Source organism: Lonchura striata, chromosome 1 (genome assembly GCF_046129695.1).
Source record: "Lonchura striata isolate bLonStr1 chromosome 1, bLonStr1.mat, whole genome shotgun sequence".
Taxonomy (NCBI): Eukaryota; Metazoa; Chordata; class Aves; order Passeriformes; family Estrildidae; genus Lonchura; species Lonchura striata.
In genome coordinates, this window is record NC_134603.1 from 116336985 (window position 1) to 116360130 (window position 23146).

Here is a 23146-nt window from a genome sequence, read left to right on the forward strand (position 1 = left end):
AGGTGTGAATAATGGTTTCTATCTTTTTCTCACACAGTTATATTTTTCAGCAGCATTTCCATGCAGCAGAACCTAGGGCCTCAGCTAGTCACACTATAAACATAAGCCCATTCAACTTTTAAAAATAGCTGCATCATTTTAACTGCATCTACTTTCAACTCCTCCATTTAAAGCAGCGCACATATCTAGTAGATTATTTAGCTATAATTTATGCCCCTTCAAGTAAGTTCAGTGAGGTACCAGTGCAAAGAATCTTCTAAAAGTGAGCACACCATTTGCAGAGGTCTATACACATACATATTGAAAAGGAAGGAAGTGGTTTGCTCACAGGATCTTGCCAAAAAGTGGATTTTTTTCAGGAGCATTGTAACATTGGTAAACAAACCTTGATGACCGTGCATGTGTTTCCCCAAACTGACAGGCTCTGGGAGGGTTTAAGTGGAGGGATGTGCTGTCTCCTGCCTGTCTTAAGTGGAGGGATGTGCTGTGTCCTGCATCTGCGGAGATGGGAGACATCCCATGCCTGCCTTGTGTGCAGCAGTGGGCAGCTGCAGCCTCCTATCTGGATGTGCTGGGCAGCACATTTCCCTCCAGGCAGACTTGTTATCAGCATGGCAAACCCTCCCCTGTTGCCTGCAGGCTCAGGACCACTTCTGTCAGCCATTAATTAGCACTGTGGCTCGTGCTTGCCTAAGCCAAATGGAGGCTTTTGCCCAGTGCACGGTGTTCTGCTGAAGATCAGATTAACATGAATGGGGCAAGGAGCTGAGGCACAGACAAAGGCTACAGCAAGTTTGTCAACAGTCAGGTGGCTTGCTTTGTACTTTCAGTACTTCTGCTCCAGTCCTGTCTGCTCCTGACCTTTTGCTTCTGTGTTTGCTGATCATTAATGGCACTCTGAGACCTTGGTCTTAATGGGCAATCTCTGGTCATCCAAAATATTAAAATTTATATAAACCAGCTAACTGTGGAATTGTCCTGAATTTATGCTATAGCAGTTGTTGATTTGTTTTCTGTCTTCCCCTCTACTTGAAATCTCAAGGAATGACAATCAAAGGACATGGCTTTCTCCACATGGAAGTTATGGACATCCATTCCAGATGCAGACTACTGATAAAAATGGCTTTCACCTTCTGGAACAAACACACCTCACACATTACAAAACCCCATTTGTCCTTCTTATTTTAACTCTAAGGCTAAGACAGATACAATGATATAATTTGCCAATTAACCTTTCTTTTTTTTTCTTTGGATACTGACAGTGGGGCCAAGAAGATGAGAAGATAAAGCCTTCTTACCTGAACTTTTGTGGAAGCTGATGCAAACCCCCCTTGGACTGGTTCCATACGCACACAGAGGGCCAACTGACAGACAATAAAACCAAAACCACTAATGTCACAGTTGTTAGCAATTTCATTTTAGTGGAGCTTGAAGTGGAATGATCTTGGAAGTGGAGCAATTCTGGCAGTGACAAAGATGAACCTGATACCAGAACATCAGCGATAAACCACCTTTGCACCATCTGTGTTAGTGGAACACAGTGTCCCACTTTCTGCTGATCTCCCCAGCCTCCTCAGCCACCACTCAGAGTTCCAGGCAGGCTGCAGCTTTAGCCTTCTGCCTTCCTCCTTTTCTCACCATCATCATGGCCAGAAGCAATGCACATTTCAGCACAGGTGCACTTGAAAAAAACCCCTCTCACCTGCTTAGTCATCTCATCCCTCTGTCTTCTAAGGATTTCTTTATTCTTTTCTGATTAAGCTGAAGGGAGTTAGAAGCTCATTGATGTGTGAATGGCCAAAACAAAGTGAAAAGAAAATGTGCAGGCAATTGCACAAAACATGGATAGGGCTGAAGGAGAGAGGCACACTCCTGGTAGGTAAAAAGGAGTTCTCAGTGACTCCCAGCCTGTAAACAAAGCCACTTTGTTTGGCTGGGGAGGAGACTGGAGCTGGACCCTTCCACCCCATCCTCACCTTTGCCACAGAAACCGCCTGGTAGGAAGAAATGTACATGGCAACAAGAGAGCTGCTGAGTGAAGCAGCCATGGGGAATGCAGCAAATACCTTGTTCCCTGTGAGATATGGCTGAGGAGGCAATTTACTTTCCACTTTCCTTTCAAGATGAAGTATGGCTCACTCTACCACTGCTTAGGCTGTACTTATTCCACAAATAAAGATTTTCTGTCTTCCATGTGGCAACTTCTGCCCTGAAGTCACTCTTTAAAATAAACCTCAGAAGCAGAGGCAATGTTCTTCTAGCAGGTGCACAGCTGAGAGCCTGGACAGCAGATACCCACCAGATGTGTACGTTCAGTCGGTGTGAGGAACACTTCCTCCTGCATTTCACCTCCTAGCAAGCGGGTGGCTGTGCTGCTGGCAGAGCTGCAGAACTGTCCTGTCTCTCTGATTCCTCCCTTCCGTTTGGTGAAGATGCAGAGGAGGCAGACCTTGCTGCAAAGCCTTTCTGCTCCCTCTGTGCTCAGCCATAAGAGTCACAGCCTTGGGAAGCCTCTCCAGAAAGGTGCCACAAGAACACAGAGTCACCCAGCTCTTTTCTTTCTTTATTTTTTTATTGAAAGCTTCATCAAAGAAAACAGAAGTTTAAACCTAACATCCACTGATCTACAGAAAGCCCCAGGAGTGGGAAAATGGCAGCTATTTAGGACTGTGTTACAAATGGAAAACATAAAAAAAATTCATAGCAGTACAGATCTTTCAGAGACATTCTGAGACATCAGCACACAGATGCCCATATAAATAAAATTCATAATTTAATGTATCTCAGAGGTTCTCTATTCTACATTTTGGCTGCAGTGAAGTCTGTAAGGGCTGTAAAGAACCTCTGACCCATTTTTGTGATGCATGTTTTCTTGATAGGAAGTTCATCTGCTTTCAAAGCTGCTTTGATTTTTCTTACAGATAGAATCTATTAATTCTCCTTTAAAAAGGAAAACAATTAAAAATTCCTAAATGAATTCTGTACACTTCCTGGTTTTACATAAAATTGTTTTGCCTCAAAAAGATAGTAGAATTTTTTTCCACTCTGGAATACATCATATTTAATAATACTTCAATTACATAAACATCATGTTCTCTTCTTTAGGCTGTATTTTTGGGCTTTTAAAAATATAACTGACTGTAAATTTCACCAAATTCATAAAATTATTATCCAAGAGAAAGACACTTAAAGGCAGAAAATTAACATTGGGCAGATACTCTTTTAAGGACAACAGATCCAGATCTTGGAAGGTGCTTACACCTTGCAGGCTTTGGACCTACAAGGAAAAATGGATTTGTGAACCTGTCAAGGGCTGACATTTTCCACTTCATTACACATTTTTATTAGGGTGAAAGAACTCAGCTGTCACTGTTGGGGAATTAACAGTTGAACTGAACAATTTCAATAAACACAAGGATTTTTTCTTATCATGGAAACCTGAACCAGTGCTGGGATTAATTTCTTTTACTGCTTTACTCTCATAATTTTCTGTTCAATTTTAACAAAGAGCATGTTAATAAAGGGGAGAAGAAAGGGTCTCTTCTGCCTGCTTTGAGGCACAAAGGTGAATAAATCTCTGTGGTACATACAGAGCTCTAGCCTATTTGGATGACAGGAGCAAGATAGAAAAAGTTGGTGCTCTTTTTGAGAGGAAAATAACACTCCTTACTCTGCATCTTTGCTGTTTGCTGAGATTCTAGAAATCTGCTCAACTGAAGGGGAGGAGAAGTCTGCTGCTCACTCAGCCCTCCTTCTGAGAAAGTGTGCGTGCATGACTGTGTGTGTGCATATTGGAAATAAAAGGAATCCTCATTACTAGTGTCAATTGTCATTAAACTGAAAAGACTAATGCACCAAATGTCAGCAGTTTCATTGTTTCCTGTTTTGCATTTCCATCACACCATGACTGTTTACTAGGTTCATGTGGGCTACTGAGAAAGACCAGGAAATTCCCTTACTCTAGGGCACTTGTTTTATATCCAGACCAATTTCATGTTAAATAAAGTTTTGAAAGGAAATGTTGACCACGCGTGTATCAAACATTACTATCTTCAACTACCACATTTGGTCTCATCACTAAAAATGGATTGATTCATTACTGTAAGCACATTATCACTTTTTAGCATGACTCTTGCTGTAGGTGGAGTTAAGTGAGTCTGCCTAAACCTGTTTTGCTCATGTCAACCTCAGCATTAAAATGAAGTGGCATGAGGAGCACCATCAAGCTTAAAACCATGAAGCATGGCAATTTTTTAAACACTTAGGATCAATCTCAATCTTCAGTACCATAAACAACATAATATAGATCCAAATACTATGACATATTAAAAATAAACTTTATTACAATGCAGGCTTCCTCAAATTTGCTGAGTTTTGGTACACATACATACATAAATAATACCCTTCATTTGATTTTTACTTGAGTAAAAATCCATTCGAATGCTACAGTCTGATTGCCCATTGAAAGTTTAAGCCCTCACTTCTCTAATGACCAGCCTTTATCTTCCATGTTTGGGCATGCATCCATAGCAGAAGATGATACAATGTGATGCAATTGCTCTCAGGTATGCCTCATTCTGTATTACAGTGGATTTCTTGACCAACACAACCAAGGCAGTCTCTTGGTAAACAGAACTACACAAGTAAGCACAGGCTAAGGACATTTCAAGAGTCTGTTTCACCAGAAGGCAATAAGAGGACATTCACAACTTGAGGCCTGACTGTCACAGGTGAAAAGTGCTTACAAAACCAGCAGTAGAGCCAGATAGGAAGAAGAGTCCCTCTGCAATCTCAGCAGGAACAGTGAGATTTTTTCAGTGCCCTGATCTACACTTGGGTCAGCACCTGCAAATATAATACTCTCTTCAGTTCCACTGTATTTTTTTTTCCTCAGTGTTAAGTGACAAGCCCAGGTACTCAGAATTTTCTAGCCATAATTCATAGTTTTCTGACACCCCTTTTGTATTTATCTTTTAAGATTAAAAAAAAAAAAAATTACCAAACCTGAACATCCAGATTTGATTATTTACAAGAATTCAGGTGTGATGGAAAGTCGGTACGCAGTACAGCTTATGGATTTGATATTACTTCTAGACCTCTGGGCCAGGCACCATTGCCTTAGACATCTAGAGTTGCTTCTGCAGTGTTTCAGGAACTCTCCTGATATTTAAAGCTAATTTGGCAAGACAGACAAAGATGTTGACTTTACAAATTCAGGTCTTAAAAAAAAAAAAAAAAAAAAAAGAAACCAGAAACTAAACAGAGCATAACTAAAAACCCTCAAAAAAACCATATTAGCCAGAACAAACACAAAGAAAACCAGTTTAAGATTTCAGAGGCCACCAAATGACAACACCCATGCAGCAAGTGTGCTGCTATTTCACTGTTCACTACTATATAATTTTTAACTTTTAAATATGAGTTACGACTTTCAGAGCATTTTTTAAGTTCCAAATAAGCTTTTTTCTTACCTTATGATCTATGACTGTTTATAATCAAGGCTCACAGTGTTTACAATTCATAGATTTCAAGTACCAGTTCACTGTTTTTTTTGGAATCAGTAAGATGATGAATTGTATTTAAGGGGTCCATTTTCTTTCCTCTTCTTCTTCCTCTACTTCTTTGCTTTGTTTCTTTTTGTTTCATACACTATTGAACATTATAGCATGAAAAAGAAAGGGAACAATTCTAATACAGGATGCACTTGAAACACTTTAAAGTGACAGGCACTGTGATATCATGTTGCCTGCCTGGCTTAATAAAAAACACTGAGATTGTTTAACTTTGCTGAAAAAAATAAGAAAAATGTTTCTGAATGTATAAATAAAGCAGCAGAGTTCTGAATAGAAACAAGAAGGTACCTCAGCATATTCATCAGCCACATGGTAGCTACCTTGTAGCCTCATTGTTGGTAGTAAATGAGACTTTTTGTGTGTCACATTAGAACTAACACAGAAACAAATGTCTTTATTTCATATTTAACTGACTTGTGCCTGGGGTTATCTCGATTTGTACAAATAAGTCAGAGAGACACAGAAATAGAGTATGCGTAGAAAGGAAGAAAATAAGGCTAGATTGATTTTTTTCCCTCATATGCCCTCTAAAGAAAGAGGGAACCTTTATCCAAGGACAAAATTCAAGTGCCCCTCTCAAAATGCAACAAGTAATGAGACAGCACATAAAACAGAAAGAGAGGTTTGGGGTTTTCTTCTGAGTTGAAAACATGCTGTGGATGATGTTGTTCTTTAACTTTGGCATCATCTGGTTTTCAGAAGTGTTGAATACCAACAACTACTCTGGAGAAAGCAGAAGTTTTATCACTTCTGAAAATCAGGCCCTCTTCCTCTGGGGAAGAACCATGTGAACTCCCATTTCTCTCTTTTCTATGTTGCATACCTAGCAGCATTTACTTGAGAAATCCCCTCCCCCCTCCCATTATGTTAAAAAATACGATCTTGTTTTATCGATTTAAAAAAATAATTGTGTTCTTTTCCCCAAAAAAGTTAGGTTAGGGAAACACAGACCTCTTTTTAAGATGGGGCAGCTAAATCAGATTGATCCAATACATATGTTTTAATTTTCCTTATTTTTAATGGATACCCTGTCTCTAATCCACCACAGTAAATGTGATGAGCATTCCCCTCTCTTCTGGATGGAGTAAAGTTTAAAAATGTTTGGTTTAATATTTACACATAGATATGTGTGTATGTATGTATATATGGAAATGCTGCTTCACTTCTGCCTCCTTAAGGAAAAAAATCATCTTTTGACTTCCTTCTCACCTTTTTCATTTGACTGGAAGAAGTAAGGGCCATAATCAATATTTCTGTATGGAAAATCACTGTCATTCCTAAAACAGGTTTTTGTGGATTAAATTTAGTGGTTTTCTTTTTTTTTTCTTTTTTTTTTTTGTCTGATCATACTAATTAGTGATTGTCAGCCAACATATTAAGACAACAGAAATCATAGCAGAGAAGAATAATTTTTAACTTCCTGCCTGCATGACAATACGACATAATTTTCAAAATTTCTGCTTGTATGGGAAAGCTAAAATGAGAACAAATATCAAGTTTGCTTTCTCTTATATCTACCTGGCAACCCAAATGCAACACAGAGAAATAAATGCACAATTAAGGTGGCTATGCATGCTGGACGATGACAAAGACTGAGGTGAAGAAATGAATTGGTATGTTAGAATTCAGAAGGAAGACTGTTGTATCAGTAGAAATACCAAAGATCAGGTAATTAAAGAGAAAAACTCCCCAAAATTAAAGCCTGCCTGGACAGATTAGTTGGTAACCCAATCCCCCTTGCTTTGGAATGTTCTCCAAAGCACATCATCAAAAACCTGGACAGCTTCTGATACCAACTATTCTGAAATTTCCACTATAAACATATGCAGTATGTAAAACACCAGTGGAAGATAGTTTAAACAAACAAGAAAGTAAGAACTGGTCCGGCCATGTAGGTCAAATAAAGATAAAAAAAAGAAAAAAAAACCCTCTATCTTCTGGACTGCGTTAGGGTGTCACTTCATCTTTGGTATAAAATAGGCCATCCATAGGCTGCATTTGTTCACAACTAGGAAAGACTACAGAAATTGTCAACAATTTCTTCTATCTATTGCTTTTTTTGCACTTTTTTTGACCATAAGCTCCTATCTACTTAAGTTTTTTTAATGCTCTTAAGCTAGGTTTTTGCAATGTGACAAGCAAAGCAGACTAAAAACTTCTTAAAGCTCATAAAAAAGACTGCAGATAAAAAGCACTAATGCTTTTGCTAGCGATCACGCTTTGTAAATAAAAAAATCTGCATTCTGCAAGAAAAAACCCCTGCATTCTCTATAATGCAGCAAGTTTTTTTCTCAATTCAATAACTTTACTGTAAAATGCTTTAGCCTTCTAGATTTTTTTTCTGTCAACACTTAAGACAAAGTTCATAAAAGTCCCAGCATTTTTCCAATCCTTTCAGTTGCCACAGTTCCTTTATCATCAGCTTTTCTTCAAAAGAAGAAAATCATTTTCTTTTAAACTGTACAGTTTATTTTTTGTTCACCCCAAAAACTCAGTCTATTAAACTTCTGCACCAGCACCGGTGTGAGCAGTTTCAATTCATTCTCGGGTTTTCTAACAAGACGTTGACAGCTTGCCTTGAGAGCCTTTGACGTCCTTAAAATTAAGGCAATTAAGATTCAAGATAAACCTTACCTAAACATTTCTTTAAAAAAAAACCAAAAAACCAAAAAAACCAAAAAATACTCTAGATTAAAACAAGAAGAAAAAGAAAATGAGAGAAAAAGAGTAGCTTAATTATTGAGGAAGACAATTGGTTTTCATCACAACTTGCTCCCTCTTGACATCATCAGTTTTTCTGTTAAAAAAAAAAAAAATCTAGCTACACCTCCAGGTAAATTCTGAATTCAAATGTTTGTCCAGATGAAACGTCAACCCAGCATCTTTCCTCTGGGTTTTTCCTTTAGTTGAAAAAAAAATTAGCAAAAATAAAATTGTCAGACTACATGACGGAACCATTTGCACAGCACATAAAAACACTGTTTTGTTTTCGTTGGGAAAGGTAGAAAAAAAAAAGCATTCATTTGACGCCTGTGCAAACTGGAAGCCAACTTCTTGTTCAGTGAAGTTTCTCCATTCAAGGCAAAGATTTCAGACCGACATTCTTCAGTCCTGTTTATTGTCTGTAAAAACAATTGAATTAAAGTGGTCATTAAGTCAAAACAACTTTGAAATAGCCTCCTCTCCTTTTTTCCACCCAATTCCCTTTAAAAGTTATCCAAGCTAAACTAACTTTGCAGCTGTTTAAATATGATACCACCACTAAGCTGAAAATAGTTAGGCAAAAATAGGGAGCTCCTACTTTGGGGACATTAACACATCCTAAGCAGATGAATTTACACTTTGAATGCTAGGCATTAATAGGCAGTCTAACTACACTGAAATGGGATGAATACATGGTTTAACACTGTGTAAATCTTTCACAGGTGATTCAATAAGAGGATGAATATTTTCATAACAATAATTGCCACTATTTATTTTGGATATTAATAAAAAAATTAAAGATAAAATTACAAAAAAAGGATACAACCAATTTGCTAGGAAGAACACATTTTCTGATGGCAAGAACAATTACACTGTGAGCAGTCTGCTTAATGAGCCAGTTAAGGCTAACTTAGCAGAAACCTTCAAAGCAATATTAATTAGAAAAATATATATTTTTATCATATAGCATCATATCTTTCTAAATTTAGCATAGAGAATAAGGAAAATTAGCAACTTTTTTCCTACAGAAGATACCTCTCCTTTTGTGTTTTTGATGCTTCGTGTCACTTAAAGATATGTCACATCTAGCTTATGACTGTATGAGATCTTTAAGAGAGACCCAGAACCTACATAAAAATTCTATTCTGTGTCTAGGGCTATCTGTAAGGATCAGTTTTTGCTTTTCTCACAGTCTTTAAAGTTTACATGGAAAAAATCCTTTCCTGACCAAAATTCAACACATGAAAATCCAGCATCTTTTCTTTTGCAAACATTAATACATTTGCCTTGACTAGTTAAAAAAAAAAAAAATTAAAATTAGGAGTTAAATTGTGAACAATGTTGATGACCTAACATTTGCCACAGAACTTTTTATCTGGGAGTGTAAACACAGAATTACAATTTTAAATATTAAGTTTGCCAAAGGGTTCTTTCATTGCATGACACCTGAAAGTTAATATTTTGGAAGTTAAGAACAGATTTATGTGGAATGCAACAATTAACTATTTTCTTCTGGTTTTCTATGCATACTTTCTGGTAGGACTACTCAAGTTGGAAGCTCACCTCCTGAGATTTTACTGCCCCTATGGGTTGAGTGGCTGCCATATGTGCAAAAGACCAATTTCACCACTGGGTCACAGCACATGCCCTCTAATCTAACCTGGCATTGAGTTTGCCTACAAAAGGCTCCAGAAAAACATAATTCTTTCCACATTTAAAATCAGAGTATGTTGTGGAGCAGAGTTTTGCTTGGAGGTAAGAGAGTACACTTTTTGGGGGCAAGGATATCCGTTGATCTCCGCCTCATAGTGTTCATGCTTTTATGTGCAAAATTAAATATTTACAAGGAAAAAGGGGAGTAGGGTCTAAAATAATTAAGGTGGTTTCCTCATAAAGTAGATTCCTGTGCTCAGAATCAAGGGCTTTTTTTATCTACACAATATGTAGCCAGGTTTTTGCCATGAAGTTACCAATTCTGAACTCTGTGGGTAGGATCCTCAAGTACAGAATTCAGCATATTAAATAAAAGAATATGTATGCTGATTAGAAAGTGGAACTTCAATTCCAAGTTTCATGGTTTAATTTTACTTACAAAGAGAGTACAGAGTCCTTATACCACCCAGTTCATTCTTAGTACATTTTCTCTCCTTCGTTGCCTGCAATTTCATGATTGTTGCAAAGAAAATAAATGTAAGGAAATATACCATTATAACTTTTCTCCTGACTGATCAGCTTCCATGAAATAATTTTACATAGTCTGCCTGTTCCTTTGCCTATATCTGACAAAATCATTGTCCAGTCATGTTAATTACTTTCTCATGCTGACAATCCCTGTTTTATATCTGGCATGAAGTCTGCTATTAATAAATGTGCCCTTTGAAAAGCAGAGTAACAAAATTATATTTTCATTATAAAAAAAATTCACTTGGTTTTATATGAACAGTTACTGGGATATTTTGTCAGAAGTTGTTTTTTAAAGACAGAGATTGTGTATATTTTGGTTTGTTTCTAGAGCTTCCCACACTGCATTTCTGCCTGCAACTGGCAGATATAAATAGAGGGCCAATTTCAGATTAAAAAAATACTGAAATAAGCATAATAAAAAAATCTGTGGTGGATCTGCCTGTCTGATTAAAAAAGAAAGAAAGTCCTCTGAATATAAATGCCAGTGCCATTACAAGTATATTCATCACTGCAAAAAGGCTGTAGCTGACAAGGAAAGATGAGGGATCTCATTTTCAGGGAATTCACCGCATGAGCAAGAAACACAGCATCCATTTCAATAAAGAATCGCAATGTTGTTTTCTCCTTTGCTGGAAATATGCCAGAATCTGCAGCTCACTGCTACCTTATGAGGGCTTCTAGACCTAAGTCCTTATAAGGTCTTCTAGACCTAAATCCTTTTTCTTTGAGATGTAAGAGAAAGGGAACTGAGACACAGAAATCATCAGATCCAAATTCTACAGAACACACTCATTAAAACAAGTCAAGGATGGTACATATTTCTCTTTGCCTTTTATATTCTGTAAGTATTTTGCAATCATTTATTTATAGGTGCTAGAGAGACTGGCAGCTAGAAAGGATAAGCATACATAGTCTGTGTCTCCAATTGCGTAGCTTGTGATTGATTGTTTTTGCAATAGGTACATACAGACAGATATAAGCATGACAAAAAACAATCTTCTGTCTTAAGGTGGTCAAGACCACATAAATCTGAAGCCATTTGATACTCATATGGTAGACAAACAAATGCATCTTTCACTTCCAGAGGTCAAAAATGAAGTAAAGCAATTGACAAATTGTTATAATTCTAATCTTTTCTATACCAGCTCGTATCTAATGCCTCTTTAAGTACAGAGTCATGATGCATTGACTGACATATCTATCATATTTCTTGTCTGGCTATTTCTCTCCTTCCTTCCCAAAGATAAAACATGTATAATTCTATTCTCAATGTGATGCTGGTGTTCAATATACATGTATTAATGAAAGACTGCATTTGTGCTCCTTCCTAGAATTTGTCCAATATTTATCAGTCCCAGTGAGTATCCTGTCAATATGTAACCTTCCCTTTGTGAAGATTTTCATTATAGCAAAGAGACATTGTGTTTGAAGAGATTATTCTGAAGATGAAGGGACTCTTTAGAAGTTCTAAATACAGCTGTCATTTTTTAAATTTTGAACCTTACAAGGTATTCCAAGGGAAGCAAACAAAGGGAGCAGAAGAATGGAGACAGACTGAACAGCACTTCTACCCACCTTCTTTGTATCCCTCTTCTTCCATTTCCAGGTTCTGCCTATTCTGTATCTGCATGGCAGTTTTCCACAATCACAAATACCAACTTGGGGTAATTTATACTGTTTCATTAACTACACTTTCAGAAAGAAACCTTTACATGTGCCAGTGTGCGCTGTGCCAATATTTTCACCACTGCAAATTTTAAGCCCTTTTTAACCTCTGATGCCAGATGCTGCTTTAGCCCAGCATGATGATTGTTAAGACAGTTGTTCAGATCGTTCTGTGTCCAGAAAAGCAGCAGACAGTTAGAGAGCATATCACTGTGGGCAGGAGCTCAAGGACATTTTGCCAAATTGAGGCCGTCAGCCAAAACCTTTTGCTAATTACAGTGCTATATATCCAGAATTCATCAGAACTTAACGAAGCTATTCAGAATTCATATTTCTGAAAGAAGAAGTCAAATTTGTCCTGCTATAATCAACAAGCAAACCTTTCTGACTCCAAAGCCTATGCCTACTTACTTAGACTGTTGGTAAGAATATGCAGGCGCATGTTCACTGGATGTTTCCACTGTCATCTGTTGCTGTTGACCACTGGCTTCCTGTGATGAAGATGCTACTGTCTGTGGAGAAGTATCAGCAACAACACCCTAGGAAATCAAATGAGAACATGAAAAATTTACCAATTTCGCTCATGGCAGTGAATTACGTACAAGTGCTCAGCACCAGCTCACCGTTCACGCATTTCTCTAGAGATCAAGAGTTTGAGGTAGCAGAACCACATGCTAACACAACAAACTCCATCAGTTTTAGAAAGCTAATTCAGCAACAAGAAGATTTCTCAGCCTACCAGTAGTACTTTGCTCTCACAGGTTGCAGTGACAGATACCTTCCACTTTGAGGGCAGTTCCCTGCCCATTCAAAGCTAGAGGCAAATTTGATTTTGGTGGATTCTGGGTTTTACTTCTTGGCTCTTTCACAATGTATATATGCCTCTTCTAATTTTTGCTTACCTATCCCAAATCCACAGTGAGTTCACATTTATTTTGTTTGATTTAAAAAGCAATAAAGGCAGAATCTATGCCCACCACTTTCCACTTTACTACACATCCAAAAGAATTTGAGTCACCTTAAAAGAATGCTGCCCTCTTCTACACACTTTCTCTATGCATGTTCCCTTTAAAAGTAAATTTTCCTTACACTAAAGACTTTAATCTGTTAAATCAAACCTCCAATGAAGTTTTATTTATATGTTTGCAAAATGTAGATAAGTAAACATATAAAATATTATATTCATGAATGTAACATTATTCAAAATTTCTTATCCTATTTAGACGGTCTGAACTTGGTTTAAGTCTTTGAATGCTTTCAAAGCAGGATACATTTTCTTTTCTCTACTCTCTTGCTTGGTGTGTTGGTCTCATGAATAGCAAGTATCTTCAGGGAACATGCTTTATTACTCTATTGCACACAACAGAGCCAGAAGAGGGAGCACAAAGCACTTGCTTTGTTTTTATTTGAGCCCTGTGTAAACAACAGGTAGTTTATTTTAAAACATCCGTTAAAATATCAGTTTCATTTTTCAAAAATTCTTTGTATCTATTGCTTAGCAGACTGCCAGTATTATCTTTTTCTGTCTACTTCCTTGTCTTTATCCTTCTCCTTTTGTCCATCTCATCTTGAGATTGTAAGCTCTCTGGGGCAGAGACTGTATTTTTTGGTCTCTGCTTGTGGAGCATCCAGCATGGTAGGGTCCTGGTTCATGATGCTACATGAATACAGATAAACATTAACAATAATCATCATCACTGTATAAGAGCAAAACAGGCTATAGATTTCAGATAATATTTTGATTATGATAGTAGATAATTATGATACTGAATTACTTCAGAAGGCATGAATATACTAGCGAGTGATGGGGAGGAGGTCTTGACAAGTAATTTAAATTAACCTTAATTCTCGTTTGGACAGGTCAGCATAGTGTGCAGCCAACCCCATGACATGAACCACTCTCTATCCCACCATCTCCTTTTAATTCAGATTTTTATCTGCCTGATTTAGACTTAAGAATGCAATTGAAAAGAGGCACTCACAGTGCATTTGCAAACAAATGAGGTTTAAGGCAAAATTATACCGAGGCAAAAAAGACTGAAACATAACCAGCTCAGTACAACAGAATGGTAGTAGCTTTTCCTGTGGGACCTTATCTGGGAATAATTGCAAAGAACTAGGAGAAAACAGGATAAACCCACTTGACTGCTGGTGAAGCCATGCCAGCAGTACCACTAACTCGCATCCTCAAAGCACAGAGTAGTAACAGCGCAAAATCCAAAGTCCACACAGATGAAGACAGAAGTACAGAGACCCTGGCACTCCTTGCCTTACCCCAGAGTAGGGCAGAAGTTGTTAATAAAAGAGGGTAGTGCCAAAGAGAAACACACAGGGAAGAGGATGCCAAGGCTCCCTCCTCTCGCTGTGCTCAGCTGCCCTTATGAAGCTTCACAGAAGTGGAGGCCAAGCTGACGCTCTCCCAGCAGCTTGTGGTCTACAGGGTTGAGTAAATACTTACTCATTAGACTGTCATCAGCATGACTCAGCCCCAAGGAGGGAGGGAGCGAATCCTTCCTCAAGGATGAAAAGCACTCAGTCAGTGCAGCATCCTCCACGTCTGTATATACAAGAGGAAGGTTTCCATTGCTCAATCACTTTTTCTGGTGGCTAAATGTTTCAGCAATTACCTATGCTTGCTAAGGACCGCATCAAACCCTCCTGCAATCTTCTCTTCTTGAAATCTCTTTTGGTTTCGTGGTCTGCCTGCCGGGTTTGTTTTCCTGTCTCTTCCCATCTCCCTCCCAAGTACATGGGGAAAAAATAGTCATAATCACTGATGTTTTTATTCCGTGTCCTGCTGTACAACACAACAAATGCAAAACAAGAGCCCTTGCAAATAATTAAAAAAAAACAAAAAAGAGGGGTTAGAAAAAAGAAGGAAAAGGAAAGAAAGAAAACAAAAAGAGAAAGAGATGTGCAGTCCTCATTTAAAAAGCTGAAAGCTTCCAGCCACCACTCCATAAAGAACTTTTAGGCCCCTTTCAAACAACAGGTGCAAGAAAATATAATAAATAAGAGTTCTGTTCCCCCTTCACTCTACTTTAATGGATGGAGATAAACTTACTTCAATAGGGACAGCTGTTGGAGGCACAGGAGTGTACTGGGGAATGTAGGTCCCTTGCATAGGTGCAGCAGCAGTCATGTACTAGAACAAATCAAAAGCAAATGAATAGTAGAAAACCACAATTAAGATGCATAAAACCATGTTAGAAGAATGATACTACTTCAATTTCACATTGAGAGCTTTAAGTAAAAGTACAGCATATTATTTCTTTTAAGTAAGGACTTTAGGTAATGGTAGAACTTACCCAGCTATAAAAAATTACAATTTTTAACTTCAAACTCAGGTCATATCTGAATATAGGCAATAGTAAACATCTTACTGACAGAAGCATATTGTTCTCTAAAACTTAGAGACTACTATTTGTACTTACAAAAAACTCAGTGGAGATATGATAACAGTATATGTATATATATATATATATTTATATATAAAAGTGGTTACAGATACAAAGCAGTCTAAACAATCTTTTGGAGTCTTATTGACCTTATCTAATGACACCTACAAAACATGAAGCATGAAATTTGAGAGCTTTATTCCAACCTATATTTAACCCCATCAACAGCAGCAGTTGGGTTTATGGAGATACAAAGCTGCAGATATGTGCAATCCGAGACAGGAGAAATAAAGCAAGAGCAAGATTAATTTGGAGTTTCTCCTTTTGTACACAGATACCTTAGATAAATTCTCATGGCTTATTCCAACTATCCAGGGATCTTTTCTATGCATTTTGAAACCCGTGCAAATTATTATAGCAACAATTTGTATTAGCTTCTCTGAAACATGGTCTCTCCCAAGTACTACAAGACAATCTTTTTTTAAATTCATGTATGCATGTGAATTTTGTCATTGTTATGGCACTGATTTCTTTATATACAGCACTTCTCAAAAACATCCTGAACTGAATGCAACAGTCATTGTTGAAATTTTCAAATAAAGTATTGATATTAATTCCTTAGATCTATATGCGCTTTTCTTTCTATAATCCAGCCCTAACTACATGTCTTCACTGACAAGAATCTCAGAATATGCCCAATCCCCCAACTGACTGTATGACACTTCCACTACATGTTATCTTCAAAGACACACCAAAGATCTGAATCAGCCCACAATGTATTTGATGAATTTTAAAATGAGTTAAATATAGCTTTGCTTCCTGGCAGAGCTAGGAAGTGCTTGCAAGATTTTATTCCACTGTTATAGTAAAATTTGCATTTAAAGCACTCTCCTACCTCAATTCTAAACTAACTGGATGGTTTGATATGCCTGTCACAAACATGCATTTTGAAATTGCAAAGTGGGGTGAAGACTGCAGCAATGCTGGAGAAATGCCTAAGGGAATAACAACAGCATATGTAAGAATCTCACAGCTAAATTCTGAAATATTCTTTCAAGTAGAAGAACATAAAAAGTATTTAAATGTAATTGTTTTCTATTAAAAAAAAAAGTGAGGATCATCTGTGATATAGAAGGCATACTTGCAATATGAGCAGTCTATGCTGTTGAGAACCATCACAATATTTTTCCCCAAATTCACAGTGTTTTCCTAAAGTTGAACGAAGAGACGGGAGTGTCCTCAGTGTCTGTTTGCCTATATCAGGCCATGGTTTTCTGCAGCTCTTTCTCCTTTTTCTTCAGGAAGAGAATTAAATTCAATACTGTTTTTTACAAAGGCTAACCCCCCAAAAAGCATTAGGCCAACTCTCCCTACTGGGCAGCTGGGCTGTTCTCCTGCCTCACAGATGAAGAGCTGATGAGAATGCTACACTGGGGTGTTCAGAGCTGCTTCCTCTCCATTCATTCTGCCTTGCAAAGGTGCCCTCACATATTGGGAAGACATCTGTTGTGTAGCATTGTTCTAAGCGTGTCAATATTTAAGATTAACCTGAAGCATGCATTCTTAGAGTTCTGCAAAAACCTGCAAGGGTTCTAAACATCCATGCAGTCTAGCTTCACTTGTAGAAATATATAGAGAGTTTATTTGAAAGTGTCAATTTAAATATTAAAGTGGTATTATTCAACTTGAACTTCCTCTGTTTTCTTCCTTGAACTTAGCAAAGATCAACACTCAGACTCTTATAAGATGCAATTGTCTGCCATTCCCTACCTTAGACACAAACCCATGTGACTTAATATACAACTAATAAATTACTCAACTGCTTTTTAACTCAGATCACTCAATTTTTGCAAAATCCTTTGGCACTATGTTCTGTAGCACAATGGAAACTGTCTGGGAGTTAACTGATGTCTTTGCTGACTGTAAAAGCACTGCTCTCAGTAGTTGTGCAGTTTCTTACTCTATTATTTTTTATCTCTTGAGGCAGATCCTGATCTTACTTTCCAGCCTTCTTCATGTTGCTTCTTTCACAGCCAGACAATCTCTAGGGAAAACTGTACTGTTGACTTGAGTATCACTGGTGGCCCTGGCCAAAGCCTGCTTGCCCTAGTCTTTTCAGATACTCACACCTCCTGGTTTAATTTTTTTTTTTTTTTTACAGAAGTTTTAACTGAATTCAGCCAAACAGCAATGATTTAAAGCACTGGATACCAAAGCTATCCAGATGCTTGGCAGACTCTCTGGAGAACTGTAGGAGAGTAACTTTTCCCCTGTATATAACATTCTGCATGTCTAAATGTCTGTACTAATGGTGGATCAGTTTTTCTGACAAATCATTTAGAGTTCTATAATTAAAAAGAAAAATGTTGTTAGCCCAAATTAGTTCCACCAATAGCCCAAATGAAGTCATAATACTTGGGGCAAAGTTTTTGGTCCCAGGAAAATTTAGCCAAGGCTCAGTGCAACAGAATACTGTGCTTTATAAATGGCCCTGGATCACACAGCAGCAGTGGTCTGTATCACAGGTACACATATTGTGCCCTTCAGTGGAATATCCAAATATATTTAATATCATCCTCTTTATGAATGTAAAGATACCCTCACCATTTCAGGCAAGAGTTATTGGGTCAACAATTAAACATGTTATGGGGGTTAGAACTGGTTCTCTATCTCCAGGGTCTCACTGAAGGCTTCACTGAGTCTTCTGTAAAAATTTTTACCAACCTATAAAGGACAACAATGACTTAGTTCTCAGAGACATATAATTGTTGTCTAGTATCTGAAGTCCCCTCACATGCAGCACAAGGGAGTCCCAGCTGAGACCACATGAATTCGGAGATGTCTGCCCTGCTGGATCAGTTTCTACCATGGGAAGTAGTGCTGAGAAGCTGCTTTAGCTTAGTTTGTTCACTAACAGTGCCATGAAAAAGGAGACAGATTAATTTTTTTTATAACTGACACTAGCTCAAGCAAGTTCACATGTATTTCTTTCCTTTGTGAACTACATAATCCTAATTCTCTGATCTCACAGGATAAATAAAGATTACACAGTGCTAAGGCACAATGTCAGTGTTGATACTTTCAACAAAGGGTTTGGATAATGCAAGAGTTGAATTGCTTGTCATGAATATTCATCGTTGGTTGTTTAGCAAAATGTTTCCTGAACATTGCTGTTCAGTAGCTTCCATATCCAGCACACAATGAGCCCACTGGAATCTGTGTCTCTTCCTGGGTCCCCCAGACACTTTACCTAGATACTCTATTAAAAAATGTGCTCTGTATCTGCTAAAGTGAGCAGAGTCCACACTAGGAGGTGGAAAAGGTATTCAGAAATTACACTGATATTTAAAGAAAAGTTGAAATTTTATATCTACTCAGTTTAAGACCACCCAGGATGAAAATTCTAGTCTAAGGACATCCTTGAGCTGAGGGACTCTGTTGTAATGCAGCTCGATTTGGAATACAGTTCCTGTAAATGTACATACTCTGCACATGGCTTCCCATCTACCTCAAGAACCTCATGTAACTTGGAAGTGGGAGATGGCAAACAAAGGAGACGTCTTTGTCAGAATGTCACCACTGACATTTATTTTTTCCTGAATGAACCACACATTAACAGTACAGTTCTTTATCCACACATATGTGTGAAACAGAGACAGCATGACTCACAGACTCAGCTCGGAAGCACCCAGCTACATCCACTAAATATCAATATTATAGGCACTGAAATGAGAGAATCTGAAAAACCCAAATGCATCCTTTCTTTGTCATTTGCTTCCATTGGGATTAAATATTCTTGAGCTGTGATGTGATCGGTCATTCAGCAAGGTATGTGCAAGGCAGAGGAAACCACTGTTCATTCTTCCACAACTGTACAGGCTTTGTGGGTCTAAAAGTAGAAGCTGCTCATTTCTGACAGTAAAATGAATAGTGACTCTACAGGCAGAGATGATGGATCTGGAGGTTATAAGGGAGCTTTTCTCAGCAGTCTGATCCTTTAAAAGCCAGTAATTTCTACTACAGAAAACGACTACATTGCTGGTGGCAACAGGCTCTTTATTTGCTTGTAAACTATTGTTTTCTTCATACAGTACAGAGAATGAATGTCCTCAGCACTGAAGACATGCAGTATTGTAATATGATTCATGCTTTATGATGCCCAGCTGCTTAATTCAGACTGATCAGGTACCAATTTAGTCTATAAGCTACATTAAGAATTCTACTCATGTGTTTTCCAATGGGGTTTTTGTTTTTTACCATTTTGAAATGACTTAAATGTGTGGGAAAATATATAGCTAGAAAATGAGAGTGTTGATGTACACTTATGTTTCTGTTCTTTCAGATACTGCCCTCTGTGACTACAAAGAGTTAAATGCCAGGAGGTAACAAATGAGGAGGTGGGCTGAGGGGACAAAATGAGATCTCTCAAGAAGGATCATGTTTAATTCAGAGAGCAACATCACTTCTTCCAGATCTGCAAACAGCAGGGTGTCCCAGCCTGGCTCCAGTAAGGATCCTGTTAAGCCTGCAGCAAACACCAAACCCATAAAGGTGACAGGCACCAGGAAATAAAAAACAGGAGGAAGGCAGCTGCCTGTACCCAACAGAGTGAGGGAGCATGCTGCAGTAGGATAATATGATTTACCCATTAAAGATGGAGCTGAGTCACCTGCAGGGAATTTGCAGGAGCTTTTACATTGAGACTGTGGCACAGGTAGTGTCCATTTATTTATCTGTCCTAATAAGCTCTTAGCCTGCTTTTCTCAGGCCCAGGTTAATGCAGAGTCAGGCATCTGCCTAACAGCTGAAATACACAGCAAACACACCAGCCATTAGCTACTGAATTTCAGCTGAGACACTGCCTGAAAGAGTGCCTCTTGCAAGACCAAACTATTTCATTTACATCACCAGAAGAGTTTGGCTGCACACTCTGTTTAAATTCTGAAGGCCATCATTAACAGAATGTATAAGAAACCACCCTAAAGTTCAGCTCTATTTATGGGCCTAGTTGCCTATAAAATAACACAGCTGTGATTAGACAGAGGCTGCTGCAGATACATTAACTCTCTTGGTCACTATGAGTACTGTGAGATTTTAGAGAGTGAGAACAGCTAATAATCTGATCAATGTTGAATAATTTTCCCAGTATAAAGGAAACAAAAAAGAATTTGCAAAATGAGATTATAACAGATATGTTGCAGTAAATCTGGAAACCTCAAACAACACTCAGAATCAACAGACTTTCTAAGGACAAATGGCAATAAGCGAGGAAAAAATGTTTAAGAAGCCTTTTATACATTCCATGTGCAAATGCTTTTTTCTGGTGTTTTGCTTTGGTTTATGTCAATGTATATCTGCTGCAAGAATCAAAGATCTCTTTCCTTATATCATCAGCCTTCATGTTCCTGAGAAGACATAGAGTCTTTTCTCTCAAGATGAGAGCCAAAATGCAGAAGCCTTTTACCACAACATCCTGGTAAGCCTTTACACCAACCACCACAGCCTGCTAAAGGGAGATTAAATGGGATGTCTAACATGAGCAAATGCTAAACTATGTATCTGAAATAAGCAAGGATTGCAGAATCTGGTCTTCAATGACTATTTGTGGTTTCATATCACTTCATGAGCTATAGTACAGTGATAATGACTTAGCTTTTCAGGATTCCCAGAATTAATGCCAGGGTTTGTTTCTGTCTTTTTTTTTTTTAATCTTTTAAACCATCTGAGAAGTCTAGACACTGCATCACTAACTGAATTATGTGAAAATATTTGCATTGCTGGAAAACTGAAGGAAATTAGTCTGTTGGCTGAATTTATTTTTATCTTTTTTTTATTTTTATCTTTTTTTTTTTTTTTTTTTTTTTTATCCCATGAAGGAAACCTGGCCTTCCACTCTCAAATCTCTTTCCCTGCAAAGAACAAAAACTGCATTTCTCTTTGACCATTGTCAGGTGGTTATAACTTTAATGACATATAGAATAAAACCACTGCTTTTTTCTCCCTGGTTCCACCTTCTCATTTGAAAATACCCTATTCTCCAATAGAAAAGAACATTGTCTTGCTGTGTCCTCTTATCCCACAGTCTGGCATGGAGATATGGGAACTCAGGAAGAGAAAAGGACCATCTAGTTCATCAGTGCCAGTGGCAGTTCAATGAAGTACAATCTCCAGCTGCCACAGTTTTCACTTTAAACTTAAAATATCTTTTGCTACCCAGAAGCATTCTCATTTTCCAGCTCAATCCTGTACTTTTTCAATGGCTGTTATTAATTTCACTTTCTCTCAATTAAAAAATAGGAGAATAAATGATATGAAGTTTTTGCATATATTACAATGATTTTGCTAATAATTATCAGCCAGGCCTAAAATATAATAATATAATTCCATTTTACCACACAATTACCACAGTCCTATCAGGAAGAGCTCTGTCATTCAACAGAATCCCATTGCTGGGCCACTGCACTCATTGTTCAGGCAGAGAATAGAAATCTTCACCGGATTTAACATTCCTTCCCTGCTGCTCAGTAATACAAATGTATTTAGGAATGCTGGCTATCAATTCCCTTTCAACCTTCCTAATGAGATGTTCCCTAATTCTCTGAGGAAGTTAAATGAAGGTAGAGAGAATAATAACTTCAAGAACTATATTTGCAAACTAATCTCCTTTCTCTTCAGGAGTTCTAAACATCCTTCACAAATCCCTATCTTTGGAAATCAGAGTAATACAAAGGTATAGAAAAAAAAGGTGGATGAGCTATCCCCCCCCAGAGCTAACAGGTTTTTCTTTCTGAAATTCAGTCCTGCCACTAAAGCACAGTGATCAGGACTAATCAGATAAAGACTATTTAGAGTAAATAAATATGAGAACAGTCAGATACCACATACAGGTGTGCACCACACTCTCACTAGCATACACTTTCTAAAAGCTGTAGTAAATGCAAGCAGTATAAACAGATAAAAAACCTGGCTCATTCACTTTAACCATTTTCTAGTTTAAAGGCTGGCACTACAAATGAACTCAGTAAAAGTCTCAAACCACTTCCAGATATCTCATCAATGTGTGAAAAGAGCAAAAACAGAGGAAAACTCATCAGGATGTGAAAATAAATTCCCATTCTGATTGCATCTTTCATTAATTGGAAACTTCCTTTAGGCATTTGACCTGAGGGTGCCGAAGATCCTTGCAGTCCATGCTGAGCATACCAAGGACCATGATAGTTTCACTCTTCCTTCTGACATTTTAGGTGGGGACTCATGGAAGCTACAGAAATGTAAACTGATCTCCCATGTATGACTGCATGTATGAACATCCCCAAGATGCTAAAACTGTTTTTTTTTGAAAAATTTGAATAATGCCATATGTCTGATGGATACATTTGCAAGAGAGAAAGACTTCTGTGCTTAAAACAAGACTCTGGCAATTTGTTGTACTTTCTTAATTCTTCAGTTCCTACATGTTTCTCTACAAGAGAGGCATTTTTTTTCTAATACCCTCTATGTGCCTGTTCTATGAATGCACATTATGAGTTCTCTGGGGCAAGTTTCTGAGCATAGGTTAGCACCTGATTTATTACAGTCTTGTCTGCAGCACCCTATATAAGATCAGGGTATAGTGTCTGTATC

General features: G+C 37.8%; 1 protein-coding gene across 12 annotated transcripts in view; it reads right to left on the minus strand.

Moving 5' to 3' along the window:
* Nucleotides 1-2551: 2551 nt before the first annotated feature.
* RBMS3 (RNA binding motif single stranded interacting protein 3) overlaps nt 2552-23146 on the minus strand; it is a 703155-nt gene continuing 682560 nt past the window's right edge. For 8 of the 12 annotated variants that reach the window (XM_031503883.2, XM_031503886.2, XM_077787027.1 and 5 more), the window contains 3 exons: nt 15190-15270; nt 12537-12664; nt 2552-8695 (listed from right to left, as the gene is read on the minus strand). In XM_031503883.2, coding sequence (XP_031359743.1) covers nt 8689-8695; nt 12537-12664; nt 15190-15270 — 216 coding nt within the window. In that variant the 3' untranslated portion in view covers nt 2552-8688. Of the gene's footprint in view, nt 8696-10848; nt 12665-15189; nt 15271-23146 lie in introns of those variants that run through there. The other 4 variants (XM_077787030.1, XM_031503884.2, XM_077787031.1 and 1 more) reach the window with 1 other exon arrangement.